This window comes from Ranitomeya imitator, chromosome 5 (assembly GCF_032444005.1).
Source record: "Ranitomeya imitator isolate aRanImi1 chromosome 5, aRanImi1.pri, whole genome shotgun sequence".
Classification (NCBI taxonomy): Eukaryota; Metazoa; Chordata; class Amphibia; order Anura; family Dendrobatidae; genus Ranitomeya; species Ranitomeya imitator.
The window spans coordinates 480,407,643-480,422,408 of NC_091286.1; the positions used below are offsets into that span (position 1 = coordinate 480,407,643).

General features: G+C 44.5%; 1 protein-coding gene across 4 annotated transcripts in view; it reads left to right on the forward strand.

Moving 5' to 3' along the window:
- The first annotated feature begins 2,207 nt into the window (after window positions 1–2,207).
- Window positions 2,208–14,766, forward strand: part of GOLIM4 (golgi integral membrane protein 4) — a 141,737-nt gene continuing 129,178 nt past the window's right edge. For 2 of the 4 annotated variants that reach the window (XM_069727373.1, XM_069727375.1), the window contains exon 1: window positions 2,281–2,696. In XM_069727373.1, coding sequence (XP_069583474.1) covers window positions 2,483–2,696 — 214 coding nt within the window. In that variant the 5' untranslated portion in view covers window positions 2,281–2,482. Of the gene's footprint in view, window positions 2,697–14,766 lie in introns of all 4 variants that reach the window. The other 2 variants (XM_069727374.1, XM_069727377.1) reach the window with 2 other exon arrangements.

Consider the following 14,766-nt stretch of genomic DNA (forward strand, 5'->3'; position numbering starts at 1 on the left):
TATGTGCGGTACCGCGGTCCTGTGACGCAACAGGATCGCTTCCTTCACACAGGGTGGAGTTAACCCATGTGTGTGTATTCTTATAGTACCGCCATATAGTCCGTCTTTACTAGCAGCAGGGTTTATACCTGCACGGTGGACCTCGGACTGCGAACGCACCTGGTTCAATATCATCTTATACTTGGTGCGTTCCACCAGTCCTTAACAACCCTAGTCTTAACTTTAGCCCCAACCCTAACCCTAGCCCTAAGGCTACTTTCACACTTGCGTCGTTTGGCATCCGTCGCAATCCGTCGTTTTGGACAAAAAAGGGATCCTGCAAATGTGCCCGCAGGATGCGTTTTTTGCCCATAGACTTGTATTGCCGACGGATGGCCACACGTCGCGTCCGTCGTGCACTGGATCAGCTGTGTTTTGGCGGACCGTCGGCACAAAAAAACGTTCAATGTAACTTTTTGTGTACTCTAATCCTAAATTTAGCCCCAACCCTAACCCTGACCCTAAATTTAGCCCCAACCCTAACCCTAATTTTAGCCCCAACTACTCCACCTGCTGGCTGGCAGAAAATGGCGGGCGCACTGCGCATGCGCCTGCCATTGTCTTACCAGATGAAGAAGCCGGCGGGCAGGAGAGGACGCAGGAGGACCCAGGTACACCGGTAAGTATGATAGGGCCCCCAAATCCCCCTATTTCTCTGTCCTCTGCTGTGCGATCACATCAGAGGACAGAGAATTACATTGCTTTTTTTTTTTTTTTGCGATCGCCGGTAAACGGCTAATTATGATCGCAAAACAGGGGTCGGTAAAAACCGACCTCGATCATGTTCTTTGGGGTCTCGGCTACCCCCGGCAGCTGAGACCCCAAAGATCCTCCGGTTGCCGTCCGGCGGGCGCACTGCGCATGCGCCCGCCATTTTTTGGTCAGAACAAGATGGCGGCGCCCATCGGGAGCCACGAGGAGCACCGGGGGAGGCAGGTGAGTATCGGGGGGCTATTGGGGACCCCATTTCTCTATCCTCTGATGTGCGATCACATCAGAGGACAGAGAAATTTTTTTTTTGCGATTGCCGGTAAACGGTTAATTACCGGCGATCGCAACCCGGGGGTCGGTAAAAAAAAAAACCCCAATCATGTTCTCTGGGGTCTCTGCTACCCCTGGCAACCGAGAGCCCAGAGAAAATCCAACTCTGGGGGGTGCTATTCACTTTTTCCACAGCGCCGTTAATTAAAATTCTGCAGTGTCAAAAACTCACTAAAAGCTCATGGTGGGAACGTAGCGGCTACATAATGAGGTTTTAGTGAATTTTTGATGTTGCACCATTTCTGCACCTATTAGGTAAATTAGGTCACTTGTGTTTTTTCTCTGAACCTGTAAGTGCGCTTTTTTTACATGCATTTTTATCACTTTTTTTGTCTCTGATATGTCATGTTTTAAATAAAGCTACTTTGGTTTTGATACTTCCTGGTATTTGGGTTTCATAAAACTTTATTGATACAGTCATGTGTAAATTACATTTATTTTTCATGCTCTTTCGCCACAGAAACGTTCTAAAAAGGCACGTGTGATATTTACCCGTGCATATTCCGCATCTAATGCGAGTCTATGGGGAAATCCCGCAGAGAAAACTCACTGTGCTCACAAGAGAAATTCACACGCTGCGGCTCAGGGGGCACGAGATTTCTAGAAATCCCACCACTTTGCTGGAACTTAAGGCTATGTGCACATGTTGCGGATTCATGTGCGGATTTTTCCGCACCGTTTTTTGAAAAATCCTCATTGCGTTTTACCTGCGGATTACCCACGGATTTCCAGCGTTTTTTTGTGAGGATTTCGCCTGCGTTTCACCACCTGCGGATTCCTATTTTGGAGCAGGTGTAAAACGCTGCGGAATCTGCACAACGAATTGACATGCTGCGGAGAATACAACGCAGCGTTTCCGCACGGTATTTTCCATGGGCACTGCGTGTGCACACACCCTTATAAGATGCTGCGTTTTTAAGCAGGGAAAACCGCGATAAAAACGAATGGTGTGGATGTGGCCGTATAGTGATTAGTGCTACAACTTATTTGATTATTTTAACACTTTTTTAGTGTTTTTGGAAAAAAAAACATAGAGTATGAAATGTAACCAGTGAGTGTTCTTGTGCCCCTGCCTGTGCTGGAGTGGGGGGCTCACAGTACCACTGATAGTGTTGTTACATTTCAATAAAGCATTAAAAAAAAAAAAAAAAAAAAAGCGGAGGCAGAGGCCAGTGCTGGAGGCCCGGAGCTCTCGGCAGCACACATAGCTGGGATGTTTTCCTAGGAGCCAGCCCTCCTTTGTGTGCCGCCGCCGCCGAGTGGCAGGGAACAAGGTCTTCGTGCCCGGAGCCCACTCCCTGCGGCAGCGCTGCACATAGGACAGAAGTGCGGGGGGAAAGTTGTGGGTCCGCGGCGGGACTGCCACATAGTGCATAACTGCAGCCATGCCAGCGTCCGTGTGATGCCCGGGAGCTCTGCCCATCCGAGTATGGGAAGCGGGATGTGCTCCAGGCGGCACAAGAGGATCCTGCAGGCGCTCGCCCTCCTGGCCGTGGCCATTGCATTTGTCTATGGGGCTCTGATGAACTATGAGTTACAGAAGCAGCTGAAGAAAGCCGAAGCCTTGTCACTGAAGTACCAGCAGCACCAGGAGTCCCTGTCTGCACAGCTGCAAGGTAGGCACGGGGCGTGTGGAACTACAAGTCCCATCCTCCCTGCATGGGCTGGGGAGCTGCACTTTCTGTCACAATGAAGAGTAACATCCAGCTTTACCCGAACATGTGAAAAGTTTTGTCACAGACGTGATGGTGATCTCAGTGTTAGGGCTCATGCCCATTGGCGAAAAAAAAACCAGTATAACATCCGTATGTAATGCGTTTTTTTTTTTCTGCAACTATTTTTCTACAATCATTTACAGGACCATTTACAGTGTTCTATGCCGCAGAATGGTAAGGTATCTGTAAAAAACGGACGGCATACGGATGGTCCATATGCCATGCAATTTTTTTTTTCTCGCACCCATTGACTTGCATTGGCGAGTCTCGTGCGAGATACGCAGCAGTCCGATTTCAGCTGAGAAAAAAGTCGCAGGTGAGATGTCACCTATTGAATAACATTGGTCCGAGTGCAATCCAATGTTTTTATCGGATTGCACTCGTCCATTTTTCTCGCAAATGAGTATGAGCCCTTAGAGCGATCCATGGGCAACATTATAGCCAAGGAGTGATGGTGGTCTCTGGGATCATGTATGATGGCAGGGATCTCTGTATATGGTGTGTGCACGATCCTCTACTATGATGGCAGGGATCTCTATATATGGTGTGTGGATGATCCTCTACTATGATGGCAGGGATCTCTATATATGGTGTGTGGATGATCCTCTCTGCTATGATGGCAGGGATCTCTGTATATAGGGAGTGCATGATCCTCTACTATGATGGCAGGGATCTCTGTATATAGGGAGTGCATGATCCTCTACTATGATGGCAGGGATCTCTATATATGGTGTATGGATGATCCTCTACTATGATGGCAGGGATCTCTATATAGTGTGTGCACGATCCTCTCTGCTATGATGGCAGGGATCTCTGTATATAGTGTGTGCATGATCCTCTACTATGATGACAGGGATCTCTGTATATGGTGTGTGCACGATCCTCTCTGCTATGATGGCAGAGATCTCTGTATATAGTGTATGGATGATCCTCTCTGCTATGATGGCAGGGATCTCTGTATATGGTGTATGGATGATCCTCTCTGCTATGATGGCAGGGATCTCTGTATATAGTGTGTGCACGATCCTCTGCTATGATGGCAGGGATCTCTGTATATGGTGTATGGATGATCCTCTCTGCTATGATGGCAGGGATCTCTGTATATGGTGTGTGGATGATCCTCTCTGCTATGATGGCAGGGATCTCTGTATATGGTGTATGGATGATCCTCTCTGCTATGATGGCAGGGATCTCTGTATATGGTGTATGGATGATCCTCTCTGCTATGATGGCAGGGATCTCTGTATATAGTGTGTGCACGATCCTCTGCTATGATGGCAGGGATCTCTGTATATGGTGTATGGATGATCCTCTCTGCTATGATGGCAGGGATCTCTGTATATAGTGTGTGCACGATCCTCTACTATGATGACAGGGATCTCTGTATATGGTGTATGGATGATCCTCTACTATGATGACAGGGATCTCTGTATATGGTGTGTGCACGATCCTCTCTGCTATGATGGCAGAGATCTCTGTATATAGTGTATGGATGATCCTCTCTGCTATGATGGCAGGGATCTCTGTATATGGTGTGTGGATGATCCTCTCTGCTATGATGGCAGGGATCTCTGTATATGGTGTATGGATGATCCTCTCTGCTATGATGGCAGGGATCTCTGTATATAGTGTGTGCACGATCCTCTGCTATGATGGCAGGGATCTCTGTATATGGTGTATGGATGATCCTCTCTGCTATGATGGCAGGGATCTCTGTATATAGTGTGTGCACGATCCTCTGCTATGATGGCAGGGATCTCTGTATATGGTGTATGGATGATCCTCTCTGCTATGATGGCAGGGATCTCTGTATATAGTGTGTGCATGATCCTCTACTATGATGACAGGGATCTCTGTATATGGTGTGTGGATGATCCTCTCTGCTATGATGGCAGGGATCTCTGTATATGGTGTATGGATGATCCTCTACTATGATGGCAGGGATCTCTATATAGTGTGTGCACGATCCTCTCTGCTATGATGGCAGGGATCTCTGTATATAGTGTGTGCATGATCCTCTACTATGATGACAGGGATCTCTGTATATGGTGTATTGATGATCCTCTCTGCTATGATGGCAGGGATCTCTGTATATAGTGTATGGATGATCCTCTCTGCTATGATGGCAGGGATCTCTGTATATAGTGTATGGATGATCCTTTACTATGATGGCAGGGATCTCTGTATATAGTGTATGGATGATCCTCTCTGCTATGATGGCAGGGATCTCTGTATATAGTGTATGGATGATCCTTTACTATGATGGCAGGGATCTCTGTATATAGTGTGTGCATGATCCTCTACTATGATGGCAGGGATCTCTGTATATAGTGTGTGGATGATCCTCTCTGCTATGATGGCAGGGATCTCTGTATATAGTGTGTGCACGATCCTCTGCTATGATGGCAGGGATCTCTGTATATGGTGTATGGATGATCCTCTCTGCTATGATGACAGGGATCTCTGTATATGGTGTATGGATGATCCTCTCTGCTATGATGGCAGGGATCTCTGTATGTAGTGTATGGATGATCCTCTCTGCTATGATGACAGGGATCTCTGTATATAGTGTGTGCACGATCCTCTACTATGATGGCAGGGATCTCTGTATATAGTGTATTGATGATCCTCTCTGCTATGATGGCAGGGATCTCTGTATATAGTGTATTGATGATCCTCTCTGCTATGATGGCAGGGATCTCTGTATATGGTGTGTGCACGATCCTCTCTGCTATGATGGCAGGGATCTCTGTATATAGTGTACGGATGATCCTCTCTGCTATGATGGCAGGGATCTCTGTATATGGTGTATGGATGATCCTCTCTGCTATGATGGCAGGGATCTCTGTATATAGTGTGTTCATGATCCTCTACTATGATGGCAGGGATCTCTGTATATGGTGTATGGATGATCCTCTCTGCTATGATGGCAGTGATGTCTGTATATGGTGTATGGATGATCCTCTCTGCTATGATGGCAGGGATCTCTGTATATGGTGTATGGATGATCCTCTCTGCTATGATGGCAGGGATCTCTGTATATAGTGTATTGATGATCCTCTCTGCTATGATGGCAGGGATCTCTGTATATAGTGTATTGATGATCCTCTCTGCTATGATGGCAGGGATCTCTGTATATGGTGTGTGCACGATCCTCTCTGCTATGATGGCAGGGATCTCTGTATATAGTGTGTGCACGATCCTCTACTATGATGGCAGGGATCTCTGTATATGGTGTATGGATGATCCTCTCTGCTATGATGGCAGGGATCTCTGTATATAGTGTGTTCATGATCCTCTACTATGATGGCAGGGATCTCTGTATATGGTGTATGTATGATCCTCTCTGCTATGATGGCAGGGATCTCTGTATATGGTGTATGGATGATCCTCTCTGCTATGATGGCAGGGATCTCTGTATATGGTGTATGGATGATCCTCTCTGCTATGATGGCAGGGATCTCTGTATATAGTGTATGGATGATCCTCTCTGCTATGATGGCAGGGATCTCTGTATATAGTGTATGGATGATCCTTTACTATGATGGCAGGGATCTCTGTATATAGTGTATGGATGATCCTCTCTGCTATGATGGCAGGGATCTCTGTATATAGTGTATGGATGATCCTCTCTGCTATGATGGCAGGGATCTCTGTATATGGTGTATGGATGATCCTCTGCTATGATGGCAGGGATCTATGTATATGGTGTATGGATGATCCTCTCTGCTATGATGGCAGGGATCTCTGTATATGGTGTCTGGATGATCCTCTCTGCTATGATGGCAGGGATCTCTGTATATGGTGTCTGGATGATCCTCTCTGCTATGATGGCAGGGATCTCTGTATATAGTGTATGGATGATCCTCTCTGCTATGATGGCAGGGATCTCTATATGGTGCCTGGATGATCCTCTCTGCTATGATGGCAGGGATCTCTGTATATAGTGTACGGATGATCCTCTCTGCTATGATGGCAGGGATCTCTGTATATGGTGTATGGATGATCCTCTCTGCTATGATGGCAGGGATCTCTGTATATAGTGTATGGATGATCCTCTCTGCTATGATGGCAGGGATCTCTGTATATAGTGTATTGATGATCCTCCCTGCTATGATGGCAGGGATCTCTGTATATGGTGTATTGATGATCCTCTCTGCTATGATGGCAGGGATCTCTGTATATGGTGTATTGATGATCCTCTCTGCTATGATGGCAGGGATCTCTGTATATAGTGTATGGATGATCCTCTCTGCTATGATGGCAGGGATCTCTGTATATAGTGTACTGATGATCCTCTCTGCTATGATGGCAGGGATCTCTGTATATAGTGTATGGATGATCCTCTCTGCTATGATGGCAGGGATCTCTGTATATAGCGTATGGATGATCCTCTCTGCTATGATGGCAGGGATCTCTGTATATAGCGTATGGATGATCCTCTCTGCTATGATGGCAGGGATTTCTGTATATGGTGTATGGATGATCCTCTCTGCTATGATGGCAGGGATCTCTGTATATAGTGTATGGATGATCCTCTCTGCTATGATGGCAGGGATTTCTGTATATGGTGTATGGATGATCCTCTCTGCTATGATGGCAGGGATTTCTGTATATGGTGTATGGATGATCCTCTCTGCTATGATGGCAGGGATCTCTGTATATAGTGTATGGATGATCCTCTCTGCTATGATGGCAGGGATCTCTGTATATGGTGTATGGATGATCCTTTACTATGATGGCAGGGATCTCTGTATATGGTGTATGGATGATCCTCTCTGCTATGATGGCAGGGATCTCTGTATATAGTGTATGGATGATCCTCTCTGCTATGATGGCAGGGATCTCTGTATATAGTGTATGGATGATCCTCTCTGCTATGATGGCAGGGATTTCTGTATATGGTGTATGGATGATCCTCTCTGCTATGATGGCAGGGATCTCTGTATATGGTGTATGGATGATCCTCTCTGCTATGATGGCAGGGATCTCTGTATATAGTGTATGGATGATCCTCTCTGCTATGATGGCAGGGATCTCTGTATATAGTGTATCTTCTCTGCTATGATGGCAGGGATCTCTGTATATAGTGTATGGATGATCCTCTCTGCTATGATGGCAGGGATCTCTGTATATAGTGTACTGATGATCCTCTCTGCTATGATGGCAGGGATCTCTGTATATGGTGTATGGATGATCCTCTCTGCTATGATGGCAGGGATCTCTGTATATAGTGTATGGATGATCCTCTCTGCTATGATGGCAGGGATCTCTGTATATGGTGTATGGATGATCCTCTCTGCTATGATGGCAGGGATCTTTGTATATAGCGTATGGATGATCCTCTCTGCTATGATGGCAGGGATCTCTGTATATAGTGTATGGATGATCCTCTCTGCTATGATGGCAGGGATTTCTGTATATGGTGTATGGATGATCCTCTCTGCTATGATGGCAGGGATTTCTGTATATGGTGTATGGATGATCCTCTCTGCTATGATGGCAGGGATCTCTGTATATGGTGTATGGTTGATCCTCTCTGCTATGATGGCAGGGATCTTTGTATATAGCGTATGGATGATCCTCTCTTCTATGATGGCAGGGATCTCTGTATATAGTGTATGGATGATCCTCTCTGCTATGATGGCAGGGATCTCTGTATATGGTGTATGGATGATCCTCTCTGCTATGATGGCAGGGATCTTTGTATATAGCGTATGGATGATCCTCTCTGCTATGATGGCAGGGATCTCTGTATATAGTGTATGGATGATCCTCTCTGCTATGATGGCAGGGATTTCTGTATATGGTGTATGGATGATCCTCTCTGCTATGATGGCAGGGATCTCTGTATATGGTGTATGGTTGATCCTCTCTGCTATGATGGCAGGGATCTCTGTATATGGTGTATCCTCTCTGCTATGATGGCAGGGATCTCTGTATATAGTGTATGGATGATCCTCTCTGCTATGATGGCAGGGATCTCTGTATATGGTGTATGGTTGATCCTCTCTGCTATGATGGCAGGGATCTCTGTATATGGTGTATCCTCTCTGCTATGATGGCAGGGATCTCTGTATATGGTGTATGGATGATCCTCTCTGCTATGATGGCAGGGATCTCTGTATATGGTGTATCCTCTCTGCTATGATGGCAGGGATTTCTGTATATGGTGTATGGATGATCCTCTCTGCTATGATGGCAGGGATCTTTGTATATAGTGTATGGATGATCCTCTCTGCTATGATGGCAGGGATTTCTGTATATGGTGTATGGTTGATCCTCTCTGCTATGATGGCAGGGATCTCTGTATATGGTGTATCCTCTCTGCTATGATGGCAGGGATCTCTGTATATGGTGTATGGATGATCCTCTCTGCTATGATGGCAGGGATCTCTGTATATGGTGTATGGATGATCCTCTCTGCTATGATGGCAGGGATCTCTGTATATGGTGTATGGTTGATCCTCTCTGCTATGATGGCAGGGATCTTTGTATATAGCGTATGGATGATCCTCTCTGCTATGATGGCAGGGATCTCTGTATATAGTGTATGGATGATCCTCTCTGCTATGATGGCAGGGATCTCTGTATATGGTGTATGGATGATCCTCTCTGCTATGATGGCAGGGATCTCTGTATATAGTGTATGGATGATCCTCTCTGCTATGATGGCAGGGATCTCTGTATATAGTGTATGGATGATCCTCTCTGCTATGATGGCAGGGATTTCTGTATATGGTGTATGGTTGATCCTCTCTGCTATGATGGCAGGGATTTCTGTATATGGTGTATGGTTGATCCTCTCTGCTATGATGGCAGGGATCTTTGTATATAGCGTATGGATGATCCTCTCTGCTATGATGGCAGGGATCTCTGTATATAGTGTATGGATGATCCTCTCTGCTATGATGGCAGGGATTTCTGTATATGGTGTATGGTTGATCCTCTCTGCTATGATGGCAGGGATTTCTGTATATGGTGTATGGTTGATCCTCTCTGCTATGATGGCAGGGATCTTTGTATATAGTGTATGGATGATCCTCTCTGCTATGATGGCAGGGATCTCTGTATATGGTGTATGGATGATCCTCTCTGCTATGATGGCAGGGATCTCTGTATATGGTGTATGGATGATCCTCTCTGCTATGATGGCAGGGATCTCTGTATATGGTGTATCCTCTCTGCAGGCATGTTGGCTGATCAGGAAGGAATGTCAGGGACAGATCCTACCTCCAAAGTAAACTTTCCTGGCTGCTCCTCCTCCCCCTTCAGGCGCAGAGACGTGTACATATTCTAGAACACACTCGGCCTCCTGGCCAGGAGTAACTACAGAGGAGCCTCTCACCATGTGTGACCTGCTCTACTACACAATGAGAAATGGCAGAAGAATGTTGTAATGGATCCATGTGACCCATGTAACCATTTGTATGCCATAAATAATGAAGGGAAATGGAGAGATCAGTTGATGCATTTTCACTTCTTACCTCTTGTTCACACATTTTGAAGGTAACTTCACACAACCATCCGAGAATAAATGCAAAAAAAAAAATTTCTCCTTCTCCATTATGTAATTTTTCCTTGCACTGCTTGGTTCGAGGACACAATTGGACAAGTGTGCAGCCTCATTGAGTAACATTATTCCAAGTGCAAACCAATGTTTTGACAGGTCACAATCTGCACAGTCGTCTGCACAAGTCCTAAGAATCATTTTTTTTTTTTTTTTTTATCTTGGTGTATTTGTATTGTTATTGAGATTTATAGTTGTAACATGCGCCAAAAATGTCACCCTTTAAAGCCTTTAAAAAAGCATTCAGAGAAAGTAGCTTGTATGGTTGGACTACAAGTCCCAGCATATTTTGTCACGACTGAATAATCAGATTTGACTTGACATTCTACAGTCATTGAAAAGACAATAAGACCATTTGTCCCGAATTTTATAAGATGGTGCTTTGTGTGTATATATATATATATATATATATATATATATTAGTATAGTACACACATACTAGTTGGTGGCCCGATTCTAACGCATCGGGTATTCTAGAATGTGCATGTCCACGTAGTATATTGCCCAGCGACGTAGTATATAGCAGAGCCACGTAGTACGGTATATTGCCCAGCCACATAGTATATAGCAGAGCCACGTAGTATACTGCCCAGGCACGTAGTATATTGCCCAGCACAGAGCCACGTAGTATAGAGACTTGAAAAATAAAAATAAACATATACTCACCTTCCGAAGGCCCGTTGGAAGTCCTGCTATACTCTGCCGTCACGGCAGGTCCTTGTCTCACGGCAGGTCCTTGTCGCACACCAGCCCTGGGACCGGAAGCTGCCGCTTGCAATGGAGCGGTCCCGGGAGCGTGGCGAGGTGCAGCAAAAGCGGCGGAGGGTGAGTATAGCAGGTTTTTTGTTTTTTTTATTATTTTTAACATGACATATTTTTACTATTGATGCTGCATAGGCCTCATCAATGGTAAATACACACAGGGTTAATAGCAGCGGTAACGGAGTGCGTTACACCGCGGGCAGTTACCGCTGCCATTAACCCTGTGTGAGCGGTGAGTGGAGGGGATTATGGAGCGGGCGCCGGCCAGTGAGTGCAGGGGAGTAGGGGAGGGACTAATCAGACTGTGCCCGTCGCTGATTGGTCTCGGCAGCCATGACAGGCAGCTGCCGAGACCAATCAGCGAATGAATAACCGTGACAGAAGGACAGACAGACAGATGGAAGTGACCCTTAGACAATTATATATATACTAGCTGAAGAGCCCGGTGTTGCCTGGGCATAGTAAATATCTGTGGTTAGTTATAGCACCTCCCTTCTCTTATTTTCCGATCACGCCTCTCATTTTCCCCCTCACATCTCTCATTTTCTGCCTCACACCTCTCATTTTCTCCCTCACTCCTCTTATTCCCCCCTAACACTTGTCATTTCGACCTCACATCTTTCATTTTCCGATCACTCCACTATTTTCCCTCACTCCTCTCATTTTGCACTCACACCTTTTCATTTTCACCTCACACCTCTCATTTTCACCTCAGTATATACATGTTTGTCATCTCCCTTATATATAGTATACACCTGTATGTCATCTCCTGTATATAGTATATACCTGTATGTCATCTCCCCTGTATATAGTATATACCTGCTGTGTCATCTCCCCTGTATATAGTATATATATACCTGTATGTCATCTCCTCCTACATATAGTATATACCTGTATGTCATCTCCTTCTATATATAGTTTATACCTGTATGTCATCTCCTTCTATATATAGTATATACCTGTGTGTCCTCTCCCCTGTATATAGTATATACCTGTAGGTCATCTTCTATATATAGCATATACCTGTGTCCTCTCCCCTGTATATAGTATATACCTGTAGGTCATCTGCTCCTGTATATAGTATATACCTGTGACAGCCACAGACGGAAGGTGAGTATACACTACGTGGGCTGTGCTATATACACTACGTGGGCTGTGCTATATACACTACGTGGGCTGTGCTATATACACTACGTGGGCTGTGCTATATACACTACGTGGGCTGTGTTATATACACTACGTGGGCTGTGCTATATACACTACGTGGGCTGTGCTATATACACTACTTGGGCTGTGCTATATACACTACGTGGGCTGTGCTATATACACTACGTGTGCTGGGCTATATACACTACGTGGGCTGTGCTATATATACTACGTGGGCTGTGCTATATACACTACGTGGACATGCATATTCTAGAATACCCGATGCGTTAGAATCGGGCCACCAACTATGTGTGTATGTATATATATATATATATATATATATATATATATATATATATATATATATATATATATATATATATATATATATATATATATATATACATATACATATACACAGTGGGGCAAAAAAGTATTTAGTCAGTCAGCAATAGTGCAAGTTCCACCACTTAAAAAGATGAGAGGCGTCTGTAATTTACATCATAGGTAGACCTCAACTATGGGAGACAAACTGAGAAAAAAAAATCCAGAAAATCACATTGTCTGTTTTTTTATAATTTTTTTTGCATATTATGGTGGAAAATAAGTATTTGGTCAGAAACAAACAATCAAGATTTCTGGCTCTCACAGACCTGTAACTTCTTCTTTAAGAGTCTCCTCTTTCCTCCACTCCTTACCTGTAGTAATGGCATCTGTTTAAACTTGTTATCAGTATAAAAAGACACCTGTGCACACCCTCAAACAGTCTGACTCCAAACTCCACTATGGTGAAGACCAAAGAGCTGTCAATGGACACCAGAAACAAAATTGTAGCCCTGCACCAGGCTGGGAAGACTTAATCTGCAATAGCCAACCAGCTTGGAGTGAAAAAATCAACAGTGGGAGCAATAATTAGAAAATGGAAGACATGCAAGACCACTGATAATCTCCCTCGATCTGGGGCTCCACGCAAAATCCCACCCCGTGGGGTCAGAATGATCACAAGAACGGTGAGCAAAAATCCCAGAACCACGCGGGGGGACCTAGTGAATGAACTGCAGAGAGCTGGGACCAATGTAACAAGGCCTACCATAAGTAACACACTACGCCACCATGGACTCAGATCCTGCAGTCCCAGACGTGTCCCACTGCTTAAGCCAGTACATGTCCGGGCCTGTCTGAAGTTTGCTAGAGAGCATTTGGATGATCCAGAGGAGTTTTGGGAGAATGTCCTATGGTCTGATGAAACCAAACTGGAACTGTTTGGTAGAAACACAACTTGTCGTGTTTGGAGGAAAAAGAATACTGAGTTGCATCCATCAAACACCATACCTACTGTAAAGCATGGTGGTGGAAACATCATGCTTTGGGGCTGTTTCTCTGCAAAGGGGCCAGGACGACTGATCCGGGTACATGAAAGAATGAATGGGGCCATGTATCGTGAGATTTTGAGTGCAAACCTCCTTCCATCAGCAAGGGCATTGAAGATGAAACGTGGCTGGGTCTTTCAACATGACAATGATCTAAAGCACACCGCCAGGGCAACGAAGGAGTGGCTTCGTAAGAAGCATTTCAAGGTCCTGGAGTGGCCTAGCCAGTCTCCAGATCTCAACCCTATAGAAAACCTTTGGAGGGAGTTGAAAGTCCGTGTTGCCAAGCGAAAAGCCAAAAACATCACTGCTCTAGAGGAGATCTGCATTGAGGAATGGGCCAACATACCAACAACAGTGTGTGGCAACCTTGTGAAGACTTACAGAAAACGTTTGACCTCTGTCATTTCCAACAAAGGATATATTACAAAGTATTGAGATTAAATTTTGTTTCTGACCAAATACTTATTTTCCACCATAATATGCAAATAAAATTTTTAAAAAACAGACAATGTGATTTTCTGGATTTTTTTTTTCTCAGTTTGTCTCCCATAGTTGAGGTCTACCTATGATGTAAATTACAGATGCCTCTCATCTTTTTAAGTGGTGGAACTTGCACTATTGCTGACTGACTAAATACTTTTTTGCCCCACTGTATGTATATGTATATATATATATATATATATATATATATATATATATATATATATATATATATATATATATATATATATATATATATATATATATAGGTCTTGTGGACATAGGGAGGCTATATGGGTCCTATGGACACATGGGGGGGCTATATGGGTCTTATCATGGACATGGATAGGCTACATGGTTCTTATAGATATGGGGAGGCTATGGGGGTCTTAGTATGAACATGGGGAAGCTATGTGGGCCTCATTATATGACCATGGGGAGTCTGTGTAGGCCTCAGATGCTGGCCCTGGAAGGCTGTGTGGGCCTCTTACGATATATTATTAAATGGGCTATATTGGGGTTCAAATGGTATATAGGGGATGTTGGCATACTTAATTCTGCTCAATATTAAGTGATATAATTAATCTTAATATCATTATTAATATAGTAATAATTATAATATGTTGATATTAATATTGAG